This window comes from Diadema antillarum, unplaced genomic scaffold (assembly GCF_040938485.1).
Source record: "Diadema antillarum isolate AM-2024a unplaced genomic scaffold, OU_Dant_1.0 scf00000027, whole genome shotgun sequence".
Classification (NCBI taxonomy): Eukaryota; Metazoa; Echinodermata; class Echinoidea; order Diadematoida; family Diadematidae; genus Diadema; species Diadema antillarum.
In genome coordinates this window covers 2,521,980-2,541,688 of record NW_027270916.1, presented here as the reverse complement: position 1 = coordinate 2,541,688, position 19,709 = coordinate 2,521,980, and the positions used below count along the sequence as shown (strand labels likewise).

General features: G+C 40.0%; 2 protein-coding genes across 2 annotated transcripts; both read right to left on the bottom strand.

Moving 5' to 3' along the window:
• Positions 1-225: 225 nt before the first annotated feature.
• On the bottom strand, positions 226-2,778 carry LOC139735447 (actin CyI, cytoplasmic-like). The gene is made up of 4 exons (XM_071646208.1): positions 2,661-2,778; positions 1,613-2,004; positions 1,119-1,365; positions 226-743 (listed from the first exon to the last, which is right to left on the bottom strand). The coding sequence occupies exons 2-4, from the start codon at positions 1,976-1,978 to the stop codon at positions 226-228; spliced, it is 1,131 nt and encodes a 376-aa protein (XP_071502309.1). The 5' UTR covers positions 1,979-2,004; positions 2,661-2,778.
• A 10,765-nt stretch (positions 2,779-13,543) lies between these two features.
• LOC139735439 (actin CyI, cytoplasmic) lies at positions 13,544-17,809 on the bottom strand. Its single transcript, XM_071646195.1, has 4 exons — positions 17,747-17,809; positions 15,585-15,974; positions 15,098-15,344; positions 13,544-14,821 (listed from the first exon to the last, which is right to left on the bottom strand). Exons 2-4 carry the CDS (start codon positions 15,948-15,950, stop codon positions 14,304-14,306), a joined length of 1,131 nt encoding a protein of 376 aa, XP_071502296.1. The 5' UTR covers positions 15,951-15,974; positions 17,747-17,809; the 3' UTR covers positions 13,544-14,303.
• Between the last annotated feature and the right edge of the window lie 1,900 nt (positions 17,810-19,709).

Genomic DNA, 19,709 nt, shown 5'->3' with positions numbered 1-19,709 from the left:
TCCACGTAAAGCCAGGGTTGTTATGGTCGTTGTTGCGAAAATATTTACCGGTTCTACGTCAAAATTGGGTTTCATGCAGGTGATAATTGTAAATCCATTTTGTTAGTCGGTGTTGCCGTTCTTCATCGACTTGGTCCCAGGAGGTGTAGTCACTGCGACCAATGTATTTCAGCAATACTGTCAGTCTTTGGTTTTAAGTTTGCCAGTTTTCACAGCGAGACGAATTTAGAAGCACTTCCTGTGGACAATGGATGGGCCAGACTCGTCGTACTCCTGCTTGCTGATCCACATCTGCTGGAAGGTGGAGAGGGAAGCCAGGATGGAGCCTCCGATCCATACAGAGTATTTCCTCTCAGGTGGAGCGATGATCTTGATCTTCATTGAGGGAGGAGCAAGAGCAGTGATCTCCTTCTGCATCCTGTCGGCGATTCCTGGGAACATGGTGGAACCTCCGGACATGACGGTGTTAGCGTACAGATCCTTACGGATGTCGACGTCACACTTCATGATGCTGTTGTAGGTGGTCTCGTGGATACCAGCAGCCTCCATACCAAGGAAGGACGGCTGGTAGAGAGACTCGGGAGCACGGAATCGCTCGTTGCCAATGGTGATGACCTGACCGTCGGGAAGCTCGTAGCTCTTCTCCAGGGAAGAGGAAGAAGCAGCAGTGCTCATCTCCTGTTCGAAGTCGAGAGCGACGTAGCAGAGCTTCTCCTTGATGTCGCGAACGATTTCACGCTCGGCTGTCGGTAAGGGAAATCACAACAGTAGATACATTGTAGAATTTGTCACACAAAGTTGGGTTAGAGAGATCAAATACTGGGACATGAAATTAAAGGAAATGAAATTCAGGCGAATAAACTTCAGGGATATCAACTTCAGAGGGGTGTTGAAATTCAGGGAAATGAGACGATCACTCATCAGTAAATCATGACTTTTTGTGTGAAATGGAAATTGAATGTCAGGATTTTTTTTTTTTTTTTGTAGGAAATGTGATTGTGATCAGAAGACCAGGATCATGTAGGCCTAATGGAGATTATCTGTAACGATAGTCTTCAGTGTACTGTTTAAGTTGCGTGAAAAGTTAGGAAAATGGGAATAAAATCAAAGGTGCTTACCGGTGGTGGTGAAGGAGTAGCCACGCTCGGTGAGGATCTTCATCAGGTAGTCGGTGAGATCACGACCAGCCAAGTCCAGACGGAGGATGGCGTGGGGAAGGGCGTAACCCTCGTAAATGGGCACGGTGTGGGAGACACCATCGCCAGAGTCGAACACGATACCAGTGGTACGTCCGGAGGCGTACAGGGACAGCACAGCCTGGATGGCTACGTACATGGCGGGTGAGTTGAAGGTCTCGAACATGATCTGAAGAGAACAGTGTAAATAAATTAAATATTACATAAACCGTATCAAAGCATCGCAACAATGTATTATACAGTTGAATTTCAAGTCAAGGTTTTCAATTCTTGCTTTATACTTGGCGGCAAAGAAAGAACATTTCTAATATTTTCTTTCATATCTTATCCACAAAAAATAAGAGTGGAATGGTCAAGTAATCATTTAAAACCATCTGTATCTCCTGTTAAATATCAAAGTCAAGTTATATGCTTACCTGGGTCATCTTTTCCCTGTTGGCCTTGGGGTTGAGGGGAGCCTCGGTGAGGAGGACGGGGTGCTCCTCGGGGGCGACACGGAGCTCGTTGTAGAAGGTGTGATGCCAGATCTTCTCCATGTCGTCCCAGTTGGTGACGATACCGTGCTCGATGGGGTACTTGAGGGTCAGGATACCCCTCTTGCTCTGGGCCTCGTCTCCGACGTAGCTGTCCTTCTGTCCCATGCCGACCATGACACCCTGATGGCGGGGCCTGCCGACGATGGATGGGAAGACAGCCCTTGGGGCGTCGTCTCCGGCGAATCCGGCCTTCACCATACCGGATCCGTTGTCGATGACCAGGGCGGCAACATCGTCGTCACACATGATGAGTTGTTTGACTTATGCTATTCCTGTGAGCAGATACGATAAAGATACATACATAGATAAATTGAAGTCCTAGACTTTATTCTGCCCATGTCAATTAAGTCAAACGAGTAAATTTTTTCTGCATTATCCTTTCGATTTTGGTTTCTTGCTTGAACTTGACCTGTATGATAAAGCATAATCATCGATAATTATGATTACAATAAAAATTCAGCATCTAACTATAAGTGTAAAAAATACATCAATGTAGTCACTATAAAATACAGTTTGTGACCAGATTCGTAGTGAATTCCCTCACTTTGCATAATGATGTGGCTAACAGATAGAATGTGTCACATGATAATGTCCTTGATGCATTATCCTATAAGGGATTATCACCCGCATCCTGGTTATCTCGTGGTGAAATCAACCACCCGGAATTCAGAATTGGTCTGGCTTTTCCTGGAGTTTTCCTTTTACAAGTGTGTCGAGTCAGGCGGAAACAAGGAAACGAATAACTATCGAAAGCTAAAGCGTTGATTGCAACATATAAAAGAAAAAAGGAAGAAAAAAAAAGCTTCTTGGGGAAAAAAAAACACTCAACAGGATTTGAACGACTGATCACTAATAATGAGCCTCTCCATAAAGGCTTTGCGCAGCACAACATGAAGCAGAGCTGGAGAGCGGAAACTGTCGCGCCTACCTTGACAGAAGATGGTGAGAAGTTCGGGGTGATCGACGAAGATCCGTGCCGTCGACGAGCTGAGCTGGTTTCGCTGCTGGGACTGATCTGGCGATGAGTGAGGGCGTGTCTGGTGGGTGCACCTCTATTTAACGGAAAACCACCTGCTCATGGCATGCTCCTACAAAAATCATTACCATTTATGGTCATATTCTCGGCATGCTGATTTACATCATCGAGTGGATCTAGGAGTGTTTGCTCTTCTGGAGTGTGTTTGCGCATTCAGGTCACGATAAGGCATATCACAGGGATATATGCTGCTATCCACGAACCAAGTCAATGGGGGGGGGGGGGGGGGGTAATAATGTATACACGCAATGTCAGTATATGCAACACGATAGTCGAGGACGAACATTGGAAGGCCCGCACCCAGAATGTTTAATAAAGTTTGAATTCAGTCTCACTTCTGAAATGCAAGAAACATTCCACTGTGTGTAGGTGTCCAGAAATGTTTGCCACATCAAAACACGATGCCCGTTACAAAACAAACGTATGATATTGATTGTATTACGTCATGTCTACTCACTAGCGCATTTATCAAAACACTATCTGTGTATTTTTGGTTAATAAAACATTATAAAACACTGTTCGACTTATAGGGTCTTTACAGTAGCTGCGGTTGTATACTTCTTTGTATATTCATCTATTTATTCATTTAGTTATCACTCTATCTATCTGTCTGTCTATCTATCTATCTATTTTCCTTTCTATCTATCTATGTTTATACTCCCCAACCCGTAGAAATTACCGCCGCGAAAACTATCAACACGAACCTTTATACCTCTCGACTGAAAATCAGGGCACCGGGTAACGATTGCCCCACTACGGCTGGGCGTGATAGCTTCTATTTATACGTAAACGAGGTTGTGGCGTTATTATCGATGCATGAAGAACCCACTCAGACATATCTAGATAATACTTAGTGACTGAAGTTCAATTCCATCCCATCCCATTTGGAAGTTATATGCATGCGACTTTTGTTGTCATTGATATCACTGAGTTTTGCGCTTCGGAGAGAATTGCTTCGTATAGGCCCTACTAGTAGTGCAGGATTTCATTGGGTGTTTCCGGCAATTTCCCTCACAGTATACTGTGTATACGGTGAGTTGGCTCAGTCGGTAGCGCATCTGCCTCACGATCCTAAGGACCCGGGTTCGAACCCGAGTCTGGACTGAGCAATGTTGTGTGTAACCATACCGTCCCCTCTAGCAAGAGGCATAACACTCTGTCCTTCGCATAGGACATAAAATGGAGGTTCCGTGTATGAGAGAGTCACAATTCATGCGCGTAAAAGATCCCGCTTCATTCATTCATCGCAAAGAGCAGGGTGTTTAACCCGGCGAAGTGGTCCCGCCTGACATCCAACTGGACCCCATGGAAGACCAGCCTAGTGCAGCTGAATATGGGATATCCAGCCATCTTTTCAGATGAAAATGAACAAACAAACAAACAAACAAACAAACGAACAATCAAACAAACAAACAAACATACATACACAGTCTTACCAGTCCTTGCTGAACTACCTCTTCGAATGCATTAAAACAATCGCATTTTATATTTACAAAGTTGCTTAAAGATAGGGCAAATTATGTCCCAAGTCTCATTTTCCACTCATGCCCCATCATACATGTACTTTAGCACATGACAAGTAGAGAAAACCTAAAGTGTATCAACAGAGCCGTGGATGCTTATCTCAAGGTATCAAGGCGATCTCGAGCATTGCACCTGCTACGCGTAGTTTCCTACCGAATGACTCTGCAGAATTAAACGCCGTGGTCAGCTAATCGTTCTCCTTGCATTCTCTGAGCACTGACACCTATAAGTTTTATTATGATGGCAGCTACAAGTAAGCCAGCAACAGAATGTTAAGGTCATATATATTGTTCCCCGAGGGATGTGTTTACTGATTGACAATGTTATGTGACCTGTAGTAAAGAGTGCTCGAGTCCTTGATAAAAGCAGGTCGCGGTACTGGGTCGGGACATTCGTCCATCAGTTTACACGCGCATATAATATACTCTGCATGGGCACGTGCTTTAATAAAATAGAAAAAAAATGATGAAAGAAATCACACACAGTGCACTCATTCCAAAAAGGAACACAGTTTCATGTTTGCCTGATTTAAAACCTTATATTTCCCTTCTAACTTGTGAAATTTCCCAGACACATTGTCAGAGGTTTTCACTTTTATGAGAGGCTTCTCTCAAAGCCAATCATTTTATTTTTCACACAAAAAGCCAAGTGTTTTTTTAGACAATATGTTTGGAACAGATCTGCCAAGAAGCCAAAGCAGCCCCTCCAAATATGAAGGATAGAACTTGTAAAGGAACATATTCTGGTCAACCACAGCCAATATTTTTTTTTTCTAAATGAAGCTCCCTGCATGTCTGTTGAGTATAGGCCTATTGTATAAAAGTTTTAGTCTTGAGGACTGGAGTAATCGCAGGTGTGAGGCATGACGCATTCAGACATCACCTGTGATTACCATTTTTTTAAATGTATATTTCAGACAAGCTGGATAAAGACAGACCAACATCATTATGTTCTCCTGTTGTTGTTGTTGTTGTTGTTGTTATCGTTGTTGTTGTTGTTGTTGCTGCTGCTGTTGTCGTTGTTGTCACAACTGTGTGCAGAAGAGGGAAACCTCACTGTATTGACTGCACCTATGGTGAGACCTAAAAGACACTTGGCTCTAACAGTGTTATTCACAAGTCATGATTTTATGTCATTACTAGATCATCTCCGATTATTACTCAGTCCTGTCAATATGATATTGAAATCCGTAACCCCATTAGCTATATCTCCTGAAAATAATAGAATTAAAATCTCATGAAATGCCAAAGGTTCCAATGACTAAAATTTAGCCGCAGAGTGAAGACCTTGGGATAGGCCTATATGTTTACCCTTTGATAAATTAGAATTAAACTGAACACAACACTGATGATTACATAATTTAGCTGCCATTATACTTCATTCTATATCGTGGGTATGACCGAACAGTAGCAGAAATTATGGTAGAGTTACAATGAGTTTAAAGACTATTTCACTTTTAGAGGGTTGTAGGTAGATGCTAATTAATCATCAACCAGAATATAAACACGGTTTTGTACAAACTTTTTTTTTTTTTTGCACAAAGCACTGAGGAACTGAGGAGTAACATGTGACAGTATTACCTGATGAAATTATTTGCATATATAAGTTTGCTGAAAGTTGAATGTTATAACTTCCTTATTTCTGGCTGAGATTAGTGAAACTTAATTGCATCATTCTCTTTGCTTTCATTTTACTTCATTTATTAGAAAATCACATTCAAAGTACACATAGCTTGTCTGATGAGATAAGATACGCCAAATGCAAAGAGGCGGAAGTTTACTGATTGAAAATTATTCCGTCATGGATATGACTGCTGCACGAACGAGCACAGATCGACACGTGACTGGATACAATCATTATATATACATAATAGTCTAGAAACTAGGCTGAGATTTATAGCTCCATGCTGAGAGTATAGGCCTATAAAGCCAGTTCGTAATTAGCTCATGTACACATTATTACAAATGACCCTTCTTTTTTTCTCCGTTGGTTATAGGCACTTCGGTATAATGTATAAGGTTGCTAGACATAACAATTTATTGAATTCGTGTTCAAACAAAGAATGCATGCGTTTAGAACATGTGACCAGAATAGTCTGTCAGTTGACATTGGCAGGCATCAATTTCAGTGTGTTCTATTGAATGCAATAACAACCTTCTTCTTTTGATATTGCCAACCCAAATACCAGGCTTGCTGTCAGGTAGATGTGCTGGCAAGCACCATTTAGATAAGGATCACATCACATCACATCACATCACATCACAGATGCTTATCTCAATGAATTAACAAACCAAAATGCCTGTTAGTATAAATGACCTTTTCTGCTCATGCGCAAAGATGAATTACGAACTGTCAGGCCACTGAGATATGTCCACAGGTATAGAGGGGGAAGTAGTTTGGGGGAAATCCCCTTACGCCATCCGCGACAAGCATGAATAGTCACAGCCAGTTTTGTACAGCATCAACATGAATTGTGTGAATGAAACAAACAAGAAATAAAAGCAAATCTTTTATACATTGTAGATATAGAAAATCTTTTTATACAACATTGTAGACATAAATGAGGAAGTGGGAAGTGTCGATTGAATTTAAGTCAAATGATACCATTGCAAGACTTGGAATTTCCCATATTCCAATTAATAGTATTTTATTATAACTGAAAGGCTGGCTGTGACAAAATAAAATGCAGACGATTCCTGATTTAGAGTTGCTTCAAGACAAGTACGAGGAAAAATAATCTACAGCAGTGGTGTACATGTAGCATGCCCTACATATACTGATATCATAATATGAAATGAAATCTATCATCGTATCATACTTAATGTTTAATCTCGGATTACGGTATTTGTCCTTCTTTTATGTGAGATGTTGCACGAATGGATATTTATCACATTTCTTAAGAAATTTCTACTTTTTTTCTTTACCAGCGATAGTACCATGTCGAATGTTGCTTGTCTGAATCGATTATCAATGCAATACAAGCACTTATTGCCTAGTTGCAGCGGCGAATTCATGGTATAGACGGTTAAAAAATGTGAAAAGTTTGATTAAATAGACTCTATACCTAAATCATTATACGTATTTATTATATCGCTGTTGTGAAATTGTTTTGATCATATCGACATGAAAGTTGTCATTCCAATTTATTCAGATATCTTCTATGATATAGCACACCCCAAAACACACTACTATATATATAATATCAATGTATATATAATATATGTATATGTTATATATATATATATATATATATATATATATATATACATATACGAATAAACATAATGTTTTTGTTTGTATGTGCATGTGCACCAATGAGCGACGGCTGGCTCACCATGTCACTTCAAGTTCAAGTTCTTTTTCAACAAGAGACTAAAATCAAACAATCAGAATGGTAGAACTGTAATCTGTGACATAATGATTTTTCATGTAATCCTTATAAATGCTGTTTACCAGCACATCAACTTGACAGCAAAAGTGGTATTTGCCAATATCAATTAAAAGAGATTGTTGATACATTCAATGCAAAATAATGAAATGGATGCTTTCCCAAATGTTAATTGACGGATCATTCTTGTCAACTGGTCTACATACACAAGCTCATTCTTTGTTTGAACAGGATTGATGTATCTCATGAATCGTTATGTATTAAGCTAATGCATTATGCCGCTCTGAAAACGAGTGTGAAGTGCCCCTAACCGACTGAGAAAAAAAGAAAGGTCATTCCTACCAGTGTGCCCAAGAGCTAACTCCGAACCGGCTTATGTCAAAGATATTTAGATTGGTCGATAAGCCAGCAACCGCTTCTTCCTCCTTGTAAGTTGTCATTTCTGGGTTACCGAAAAACAACATAATTTGACTCTATGAATATATACAACTTACAGACCCAATTTAAAGAAAGGGAATTTGATACAGAAAAGTGTGCAGATCAATGGGAGATTATCCACATCATCTAGTATGCATGGACGTGTGGTTGTGCCTAACAGATCTGCTTCGTGGTAGCTTGTCCACACAAATTCACAATTTCTTATTTCGTTGAAGCCAACTTGAATTAGATAGAGTAGAACTGCACTGCATATTGATCTACTAATATACTAAAACGATAACTGCAAAGTTGTAAGAAGGATAATACAGTGATGCCCGACAGTCCAAAGGTTGCTTGCACATTACTCGGTCACGCACGCCCTTTGTACACACAATTATCTTGCCATGTCTTCATTGTATCTGTAATGCTTGCTCCTACTCACCTCTGCTTATCTCACGTTGGTGAATTATTCAGTTCTCGTTCAACCTGCAACACCAGCGACGGTCAGTGGTGGAAATTTCACTTTACATTTTATTTCCCGTGTTCTGTATTTCCTCACAATAACAGACAGCCAAGCCGAATACATCAAAGTAGCACGGACCTAGATTATACACATGGACAATCATCGCTCGTTAATTTATTCATGCACCTGTTTCTGTCAAAAGCGTCACAAAAACGTTTTAAAACACGCTTTCCTGCTTTGATCTCATCATCACCGCCGACAGCCAGCCTGGATAAAAACAAGACGACACTTTGAGAGATTTAAAAAGAAAAAAAGAATACATGCGCAGAAGAAATATCACTCTTGAATCAAGAAATATGCATGTGCAGTGCATATTGGGAAATCAATCGCTCATCGATAACAGGCAGTTTCATTTGCGAAATGCAACTACGTAATAAGACAAAGCAAATATTTTGGCAGGTTGATTTGTCATCTAATTCTTCCCATTTTTCACACATGGTTTCAAAATAAACATAGACATCAACTGTAGACGACGCGTAGGTCTATGTCTTACTTAAGCAACGTTACACGCTTGTCCACAAGTGTCCACTCAAGTAGCCTAATTACCAATTTTGTGGCACAAAATTTGTTATGTTTTGAGGTGTGCTGCTCTCCAATATTGGTGTTTATTCAAGGCACTTAAAGAGGAAATCCAGTCCCAAAATATGTTTGTCTGATAAGAAAGAGAAAAAAACTTACGAGTTTAAGGGTAAAAATTTAACTGAAATTGAATGAAAAATAAGGAAGTTATGAAATTTTGAAGTTTCGCTAATTTCTGCAAAACAGTTCTTGTACAGTGGATATGAATATGCAAATGAGTGAGCTGACCATGTCATAAACTCACAATTTTCCATTGATCATGTACAAAAAGTGACGAAAATTCAATGTTTCTGTCATTGACGTCTGAAACATGATATTATTCCTGGTTGAATAACTTCAGAATACAGGATTTGAGCCTCGGGCATAATTGCATTTGGATGAAAAACTGGAAATTTCAAAATTTTATGTACAAAGTATATGGTAAGTTGTGAGGGGATGACATGCTCACTTTGCCATTTGAATATTCAGATTGAACGTTCAAGAACTGTTTCCTCAAAAATTAGCGAAACTTCAAAATGTCATAATTTCCTTATTTTTCATCCGATTTCAATCAAAATTTTACCGTTGAACTCGTAGTATCTTATTCTTCCTTCTCAGACTAACTTTAAACTGGCCTGAAAATTTCCCTCTAAGTCTGAAAAGTCATTTCAGCCAAATAAGAACGAAATGAGGGAAGTGGTTCTTTTGTCATAGTGACCATGCACGATTATCCAATCGCCATGTACGAACATCTGAATGCACTCATTAAGATGCACATTAATCAGGTGGCGGGGTTGATGATGTAATTAAAGAAAAACTTCCGTTCATAGTCCATAAGTGTAGCAGGTCCATGATAGAATGTGCACGATCCAGTATACGAATTGCGTATAGGCGTACATGTATTGAAAAGGAATGTGCTGTATAAACGCAGAGAAGAATACACAACGAAAGCGTACAAACTGTGAGTAGAGATACCAAACAAAGCCAGAACGTATACGTGGGAAAACCATCAATTATTAACCTTTAAAACCGTGAACTTGAGAAGATAGTCCTTTCAGCAGGTGTTTTGCTACAGCTCCTCGAAACTATCTTGGGATGACGTCATGCTGTGTGCCGACAAGAGGACAGTTTATCATGGTGAGGCAAAATGTGCGTTATGTAACCTATAATTTTTCACAATAAAATGTAGGCGTGTAGGGAGCGAGGAAAGACGTGAAACAGTACCAAAAAAAAGGAAACAAACAGACAGACATACCTCTGTTATTAAAACATGTAGGATCCAATGAGAGGCTCCATACGTCTCTCTGGCGATTTGTCAAGCAGCAGCTCATAAGATGACGAATGACTTGGTGATACAGCAATGACCCGAAGTCTAGGTATATTATTGTTCCAGATTCTTACAGTTCTGGGTAAGAAGTTATGAAATAGAAGACCTAAATCATGCATGGTTGCTTTAGAGATTACATACACGACTACACGTGGATGCTTGACCGGTGGAGTCAGCTATAGGATGGAAAGAAAAATGGATTTATCTCTGTACAATGGATAGTACAACCAATGAAAATAACCTTTCTCAAATGTATTTTCATTAAGCGTCGTAAGCACCTTTGACTTTTGTGACAGCCCCAGCTGCGGCAAGTTTAAATTTCATTCTATCAACAGTTTATTACAAGAGAAATTACAATATTTTCTACAACGTCATGCTACATAAACAATTTGCTATTTCACGATATTTGGGATGAACTATAGCTACGATACTGAAAAAAAACCTATATCTATTGTTGACGCTTTGAAACTATAACACTAGGAGCGTGCAGTATCACTTAGAGGAGAGGAGTAAAGCGAGCAAGGTATTTGCTGTTGTTTTAGATAATGTTAGTCATCTGTAACATATTGTATAAGATCATTTGCAAGAATGGATTTGCATGCACAGCTGACGCAAAAGAAAAATTAGAACATCAGCAATATCAGATCTTGACATCGTACATTGCTATTATAGATTTCACTCAAACGTAGTAACTCTTAAAAAGGAAAAATCCATCCCACAATAGATAAACTGCAAAATAACGAGAAACAAGATTCCTACAGAGCGTTTCAAAAATGACAAAAATCGGTTAAGAAATAGGAAAGCTATGACATTTTGAATTTTACCTTTTTTTTCGGAAGACATTTTTGACCAGTCCTTATTACGAGTATTCAAATGAGCGAGGTGATTATGTCATGCCCTCAAATTTTTCATGAATGTTATACAAATTGCATATGAAATTAACAAAAATTTTATTTGGTTAATTTCATTGCTGGTACCGGCGTTAGTGCTACTTTTAGCTTTATTTGGTGGCATTTTTATGTTGAATTAAGACAGATTTGTAATACTCAACAACGACAGGAAAAGTAAAGCAACATACAGGTGTATTTTATTCTCCTGAATATAGAACATCATCATTACGATGGTATGATACCATCGTAACGATATCGTACATTCTGCAGCATACCAGAAAGTCGACACTTCCTATTAACATGCATTTCCTTAAAGGGATGGTACAGTATTGGTGTAGATGAAAATTGGGCTTTTAAATTTTTTTCAAGATACCAAGAAAGCACTTATGATATAGTACAGAGCATACTATTTTAAGGGGAATTCAAAGTTTATTTGATGAAAATCGGGTTTGGAATGACTGCAACATCCAAAAATAAAGTAAAACAAAGCGATCGTAATAAAGTGTGGGTCCCACACTTTATTAGAATTGCTCTTTTTTGGCTATCTCAGCCATTTCAAAACCAATTTTCATCAAATAAACGTTCAATTCCTCAAAGAATTACATGCTCTTTCATATTTCATAAGAGGTTTCTCATTATCTCACCAAAAAATGTTAGAAACATGAAATTAGGTCTCAACCAAAACTTTACGATACCTTTAACATGGAGTATTTTATTATTCATCTTTAGTACGCAGCCACTGTGCAAATTCTTGAAATCAAGAATTTGACAAGTTGGGGAGGGGAAACGGCTATATTTAATCATTGAAAATTAAGATACAACGTGCATGCAAGTGTAGGCATCCCTATTGCATTGCCGGGCAATTAATACTCAAGTAATCCTGTACATGCATTTAGCTTTGTTATACATTTTATACATTGGTCTATAAGTTTTTCTAGTCTTCTTTAAATCATTACAATGTATCTAAGTTTCAACATGAATCTTAGAAGTTGTGTACAGTCATGAATACTTTGAACAGCGTAACTCACTTTCCACTTATAGTCAGAATGTATGCCTCAAGTCTTCTGAAATGTGTTTTTATTTTTTATTCAAGGGATTAACAAATTAAAACAAAAACATGTAGTGCATGTATACATAGGATAACCACTGTTCAACTTCGTTTTCTCGTATAACTCATGAATGTTGTAATTCTAATGCTTTCAAATGATATATGTCTTATTGTTTGTAATGCTGTCTGGTCCCGTTATTATGTTTATTTTTATGGAACCTCAATCAACCAGTCACTAGTGAATGAATGAAATGAATAAGTTTATTTACAAACCTTTTCTCCGAAGGCCGGGTCTCGTGGAATACGGTGCTGCCGGGTTATAATCATCCCCCCTTGATCCCAAACAATCCTCATTGGCCGATAAGGCGTTCTCTCCATGCACCCTTACTTTCTACAGTTGTATCCTCATCGCAAAGGATTCCCACATTTTCAACCCAGGATGGATTAATCTGTACAGCATAAATTTCGGCCGGACTGAAAAAAAAAATAAATAAAACGGTGGGATACTGATTGCTCAATCTCGGCAAGTATACAAGTGCACATTCAACTACAGTCTATTGACACACGCACACACACAATCACGCATGCATTTGATAAATGCAACTGCTTTGAAATGCAATTCATTGTACACTGTTCTTATGAGTACAAGAGCAATGTACAACGTACTCATTCCAGCGCAGCTGCAATTATAAATGTGTTTAAAAAAATTACAATTGTTTCGATTTACGCTTTATCATCACCTATGTGTATAAATAGAAGTTTAGCGATTCATACACCACAAAGTCACAAGACAAAGATCACAACTCATCACGCGTAGTCTTGGCAAACGGCTTTCCCAGAGACTTGGCACCATCACACTATACCCACTGTACGAAAGTAAAATCATAATTACATCACTGCTTCACGTCAACAATCACTCCTCAAAATAAACTCAAACATGAACGCATCAAGTCTTCTATCACCATGATCATTTCACGTCAACAATCGCTCCTCAATATAAGACGCAAACATGAACATATCACAAGTCTTCATTCACCATGATCATTGATCATCCTGCACAAACTGAAATACAAATAATGAATAAGCATGTACGATCATAATTAGCATACTTAGTACTGCTTTTTTATTGCATTCTCGGTTTGAGATCTGCAGTTGTGTTCTTTTTTCTTTTTTTTTAGAGTTACAAAATATATACAGTGTCAATATGAAACAAAAATATGCAATGATCCCATGAAGCGATTTATAAGATCTAAATTGTTTTTTTTTTCTTTCAAGATTATAATGCATGTTACCTTTTGCAATTTACTTTCCCAATTTAAAGACGAAGAAGAGGTACAAATCTTGTGCCATGCCTACACATATCTAATACTAATTTTAACGATGTTAGATTGAACGGAACGGTAACTTAGAAAAATGTGTTGGCATACAAGCAAAGGGGTTTGCGTCTTTTCGGCAAATCGTTTTTGTCTTAGCATCAAATTCAACCTCGAGATGAGGGCAAGCAAGTTCAGGTAGAACCTTGATCTCCCCACCTTTTTTTTTTGCGCGCGCGGGTGTTAAGGCAAAGAGTCTTGTAATGCCGGTTTCTTGCGCACAGAACACGGGAGTGATGTGATTGTGGTCACTGTTAGAGAGCATCGAAATCGCCAGGGACAGCGATGAAGACTGAAATAAATACTGTAGTCCGGTTCGACTACAACACTGAAGATAAAAGGGAATAATCATTGATATCCACAACGGTATTACATGATTTCTATTGGTTATGTTCAGTGACCATACCAAGCACTACCCGATTGTACAGTTTGTCATGACATGTGCTCACTACAGTGTAAGATAACCACGAGTTTATCTACGAGCTGTTTAGAAGCACTTCCTGTGGACGATGGATGGGCCAGACTCGTCGTACTCCTGCTTGCTGATCCACATCTGCTGGAAGGTGGAGAGGGAAGCCAGGATGGAGCCTCCGATCCATACAGAGTATTTCCTCTCAGGAGGAGCGATGATCTTGATCTTCATGGTTGGTGGAGCAAGAGCGGTGATCTCCTTCTGCATCCTGTCGGCGATTCCTGGGAACATGGTGGAACCTCCAGACAAGACAGTGTTGGCGTACAGATCCTTACGGATGTCGACGTCGCACTTCATGATGCTGTTGTAGGTAGTCTCGTGGATACCAGCAGACTCCATACCAAGGAAGGATGGCTGGAAGAGAGATTCGGGAGCGCGGAATCGCTCGTTGCCGATGGTGATGACCTGACCGTCGGGAAGCTCGTAGCTCTTCTCAAGGGAGGAGGAGGAAGCAGCAGTGCTCATCTCCTGCTCGAAGTCGAGAGCGACGTAGCAGAGCTTCTCCTTGATGTCACGGACGATTTCACGCTCGGCTGTAGATAAAGAGAAACAAGTTTTAAAAAAATTGTCACTCACATATCATATACAGTACAAGTAATGGGTAGACGAGATTCTGACCTACCTGTAAAGTACAAATTTCGGAATTGAAATTGTTTATCTTCTTGCCAAATTCCATGAACCAAAGGATCAGTATTTTAATATGGTAGCGTTCATTGTATTGGTAGTCGGGTCAGCTTGGAAACTTCCATGGAAAATTATCAAAAGATTATGGAAAATGCTGAAGTGCTTTGTAGCTATAAGGTGCTTACCGGTGGTGGTGAAGGAGTAGCCACGCTCGGTGAGGATCTTCATCAGGTAGTCGGTGAGATCACGACCAGCCAAGTCCAGACGGAGGATGGCGTGGGGAAGGGCGTAACCCTCGTAGATGGGCACGGTGTGGGAGACACCATCACCAGAGTCGAACACGATACCAGTGGTACGTCCGGAGGCGTACAGGGACAGCACAGCCTGGATGGCTACGTACATGGCGGGTGAGTTGAAGGTCTCGAACATGATCTGAAGAGAACAATGTAAATAAATGAAATATTACACAAGTCGTATCACAGCATCGCAAAACAATGTATTATACAGTTGAATTACAAGTCAAGATTTTCAATTCTTACTTTATACTTGGCGGCAAAGAAAGAACATTTCTAATATTTTCTTTCATATCTTATCAAAAAACATGAATGGAATGGTCAAGTAATCATTTAAAACCATATCTCCTGTTAAATATAAAAGTCAAGCTATGCTCACCTGGGTCATCTTTTCCCTGTTGGCCTTGGGGTTGAGGGGAGCCTCGGTGAGGAGGACGGGGTGCTCCTCGGGGGCGACACGGAGCTCGTTGTAGAAGGTGTGATGCCAGATCTTCTCCATGTCGTCCCAGTTGGTGACGATACCGTGCTCGATGGGGTACTTGAGGGTCAGGATACCCCTCTTGCTCTGGGCCTCGTCTCCGACGTAGCTGTCCTTCTGTCCCATGCCGACCATGACACCCTGATGGCGGGGCCTGCCGACGATGGATGGGAAGACAGCCCTTGGGGCATCGTCTCCGGCGAATCCGGCCTTCACCATACCGGATCCGTTGTCAACAACAAGGGCGGCAACATCGTCGTCACACATGATGATTGATTTGTTTTAGTGTCTCTGCAATGGACAAAGAAAGCACAAGGTTAAATACTGGAAGTTTCCCCGCAACTGAATAAAGACCTACAAAATATCGCAAGGGGTCAGGTCAACCACCCGATAAATAGATGGACAAAATTTCGAGGTAGGCAGTCAACGCCTAACTAGTTGACGTCACCAATATTGAACTTATGGGGGGGGGGGGGGGGGGGGGGGGGAGTAGATTATAATATGCTGCTTCAAGTTCATGATAGAACATCTCGCACCAAAAATATATTACACGAACACCCACTTCAGCATAAAGCATAAACACATACACGCGTTAAAATACATGTCCGAGTAAAATTAATGATAATTTTTTTGGTCTCATTTCTCATATCATTTTAAAAGACCGGAAGAAATACGCTTATGGGAGGAAAAAATGGTTAAGTCACATTTAGTAAACGAAAGTCTAGATCATCTTTGCAGTACTGTTGAACTACTCGTAGCTATACCAGTTGAGGAACGAGGAAAAGGCACGAAGCCAGCACGTGGTTCAGCCGCACCCACTTCCCGCTAACCTCCCCTTGCGCCTGCGTACTGAATACATGAAACCTGGCCAACACTGCCACGCCCCTGGTCCACTGCGCAGCCGCGCATGGGATTTGTGAATGGATCCGTTACCTCTCCAATTATACATGCAAATCCAGCTGCCCGCCTGCAATCTGCCAATGGCAGCCCCATAGCATCACAGCGCGACACGACAGCGTTATTTGAATATCCAATCAGCAACGATCAAATTTGCGTCCGCCCACACAGCTGACTCCCATATCTGATTCACACAATGACTAACCACCTGCCGTCGATTCCCTATGCATCTTCTACACTACAGCAACGGCATTATTTTCTTCGACCCACTCTTCCCGTCTTTCGACTATTTAACCCAGGGGTCGGAAATTTAGTTGCTGAAACCCGAACGAGCAAGATCAATGTCATCGAAAGTCTGCCAAGACTCGTAGAAGGGATATGATTAGTGGCTGTTGGGCAATCTTTATCACAAAATTCACAACATAATTTATCATCCACAAAAACCGAGGTACATGTAGCCATTTTCAAATTTGTCGCCGGGAACTCCGAGTTGCGGCTAATGCTGAGACAGCAATCCCTAAAAACTGCACGAAATCAAGTGCCGGACACACCCTCTTTGTCCAAAATGACCAATTATTCAATCATCTGCCCGTTATCTACATTAAATCTACAAAAGTTTTAATAATGCCTCATGCATCCCAATATCAAGAATGCTGTACAAGACTTTCGGAACGACTCATCCCATCAATTTATCAAGTCAATTGGCTCAACGCATGGGTGCGAGTTCAATAGCACCCGACGGCGAGCGAGTTGGCTTCAAGCAAGCACAGAACACAGTAACGGGTGGGCGTGGCGAAGTGATCCGGGCGGCCCGGGATCATGCACAAAAATCAAAACTGGCTCGGCACACACTCAAAACATTTCAAAAGAATACTTCCAACAATAAATTCGCATCAAGCATCATCAAACATCTCTATGCTTCTACTAAGTGAACTTTGTTCTCTACAAATTTAAACACATCAAACTACACAGAGACTTATCACGCATACAGTTTACACAATATTCCACTTGCAGAACAAATATCAGCGAAACCACGTGTTACGAATCGGCAAGGTGGTACATGCCCTACGTATCCATATATGGCACAACCACTGCTAATATTTGCCGGTGCTCCACAAATTCTGCAGTATGAAGGCAGAAGCTGAGGAAATTTTTCTAAGACTTACCGAAAGAGAGAGAGAAGAAGTACACCACCTGTATGCTGGCTCGTCTGAGGTTGAAATGATGGCAATTCGGAGGTTCACTCCGCAGTTATTATAATGGTCACCGGGCTACGCGAAGCATATTTGACCATATAAGGAGAAATTTGGACGCATCGTACGCCTCGGTGAATTCATAAATATTCTTAGCAGGGATCGTCTCAGAAAGCCCGTCGACATTGGACTATTTGTGCGAAGGGGCGTGCGCTCGCCTGGATTCACACAAGTGGCTGATTTAAAGGTCGCCCTGCCTTCGAAGCGTGGGTGTGTGTGCTCGTACGAGCCTCGTAATGTGGAGTGTTTGCACAGTAAAGAAGGAAGTTCGGCTCATTATACTTTGGCCTGCCAGCTGATTTTAAAGGCAGAAGTCATCTCCGCATATCAAAATCATTCAAACAGCTATGAAACTGTAATAATATTACAATTAGAGTACACTCAATAGACCTTTCAATTAGTCTGCAAAATCCGAATTTTGTTACATACGTTTTTCTGCAGGTACCGTCGTTCAAATACTGTAGGAGAAAGGGTACACGCGAGGTTTCATGCCATCTTCCCCAAGTTATTGTTCTATTTCGGAGTATACAAATGAAAAATCTTCTGTGATGTTGAAATAGAATTCTTATGATTCCTTTTTGGCTTGTTTGAGGTTTGTGTGTTGTTGGTTGTGTGTGTGTGTGTGTGTGTGTGCTATCAAACAGTTGCTGTACCGATGTCTATTCACGACATCTACATCAAGCCCACCATGTTTTTGAACTTGCAAGAAAGTGAAACTGAAAATGTTGTCCACTTACTTATATTTGCAGACGGTTAATAAATATGTAGTATCTTAAGAAAGCTGATTCATTGTGTGAAGGGATGGATAATGTAGGCCTACTGGTTACGTACTCTTTGGCTTGTTCATAGTGCTTTAACATACACGGAAGAAAACCTGATAAATTACATATTAACAGAAACAGAATAAACGTTTTAACAATAGTTATGTTCCTGTCATGAGCACAATCATAATCACGGTCAAACTCAAATAATAGCAAAAATATCAATCATAACTCCCCCCCCCCCCCGTCTGTATTTCTATAGTGTCTTAGTTAAATCTTTCCAAATTTCTCTTTCCATTTCATAAAGAGCCATTCATAATTACGTCGGTTTAACCCTAATAATCCATGCATTCTTTGTATAATCAAGGCCACGAGTTAGTCTGAAAAGAAGGAGTACAATTTTTTTTTGCACAAACAATGAACATTTTTACTACTCAGATAACAAATAAGGAAGATATGGAATTTTGAAGTTGTACTATTTTGCCTGAAAGAGTTCTTGAACTGTTATTATGAATATGCAGGTGAGAGAAGTGATGATAATCGCCTAATATTCCCATTTAGCTTGTAGACCCTGGTGGCATATATAATATATAGAAATTCGAAATTTCCTATTTTTCATTTAAACGCAGCTATATGCCCTATAGTCTCAATTCCTGATAGGCCTATACCTGACTATAATCATTATTTTGAAGTTATTCAAGCAGGAATAACATTATCTTCTACATTTTTATAACAGAAAATTGAATTTTCTTAATTTCTTGCACACTATCAATGGAAAATTGTGAGGTGTCGATGACATCATATCGGCTCACTCATTCACATAATTATTCGTATCAACAGTTAACTGTTCAAGGACTGAAAAAAAAGCAAATCTATGAAATTTGTTCGTCATATACTAGCTTCCTTACTTTTAGTCCTATTTTGACCAAATTTTCACAGTTTTGCTTGTCATTAGTATACTACTCTTTCTTTTCAGACTAACTTTAAGTTAGCATGGAATTCCCATAAGTTACCATTTGCAGAAGAAACAAAAACCCAGCATTTGTTGTTTTATACAATAAATCTAAAATGTGAGTTATGACTAGCAACAACCACTGTAAAAATTTACATCCGCA

Coding starts and splice junctions, on each gene's coding strand:
- LOC139735447 (XM_071646208.1), bottom strand. CDS start 1,978: ATGTGTGACGACGATGTTGCCGCCCTGGTCATCGACAACGGATCCGGT. Junction 1,366..1,612: donor ACAGGGAAAAGATGACCCAG/GTAAGCATATAA, acceptor TGTTCTCTTCAG/ATCATGTTCGAGACCTTCAA. Junction 744..1,118: donor CTACTCCTTCACCACCACCG/GTAAGCACCTTT, acceptor CCTTACCGACAG/CCGAGCGTGAAATCGTTCGC.
- LOC139735439 (XM_071646195.1), bottom strand. CDS start 15,950: ATGTGTGACGACGATGTTGCCGCCCTTGTTGTTGACAACGGATCCGGT. Junction 15,345..15,584: donor ACAGGGAAAAGATGACCCAG/GTGAGCATAGCT, acceptor TGTTCTCTTCAG/ATCATGTTCGAGACCTTCAA. Junction 14,822..15,097: donor CTACTCCTTCACCACCACCG/GTAAGCACCTTA, acceptor CTTTATCTACAG/CCGAGCGTGAAATCGTCCGT.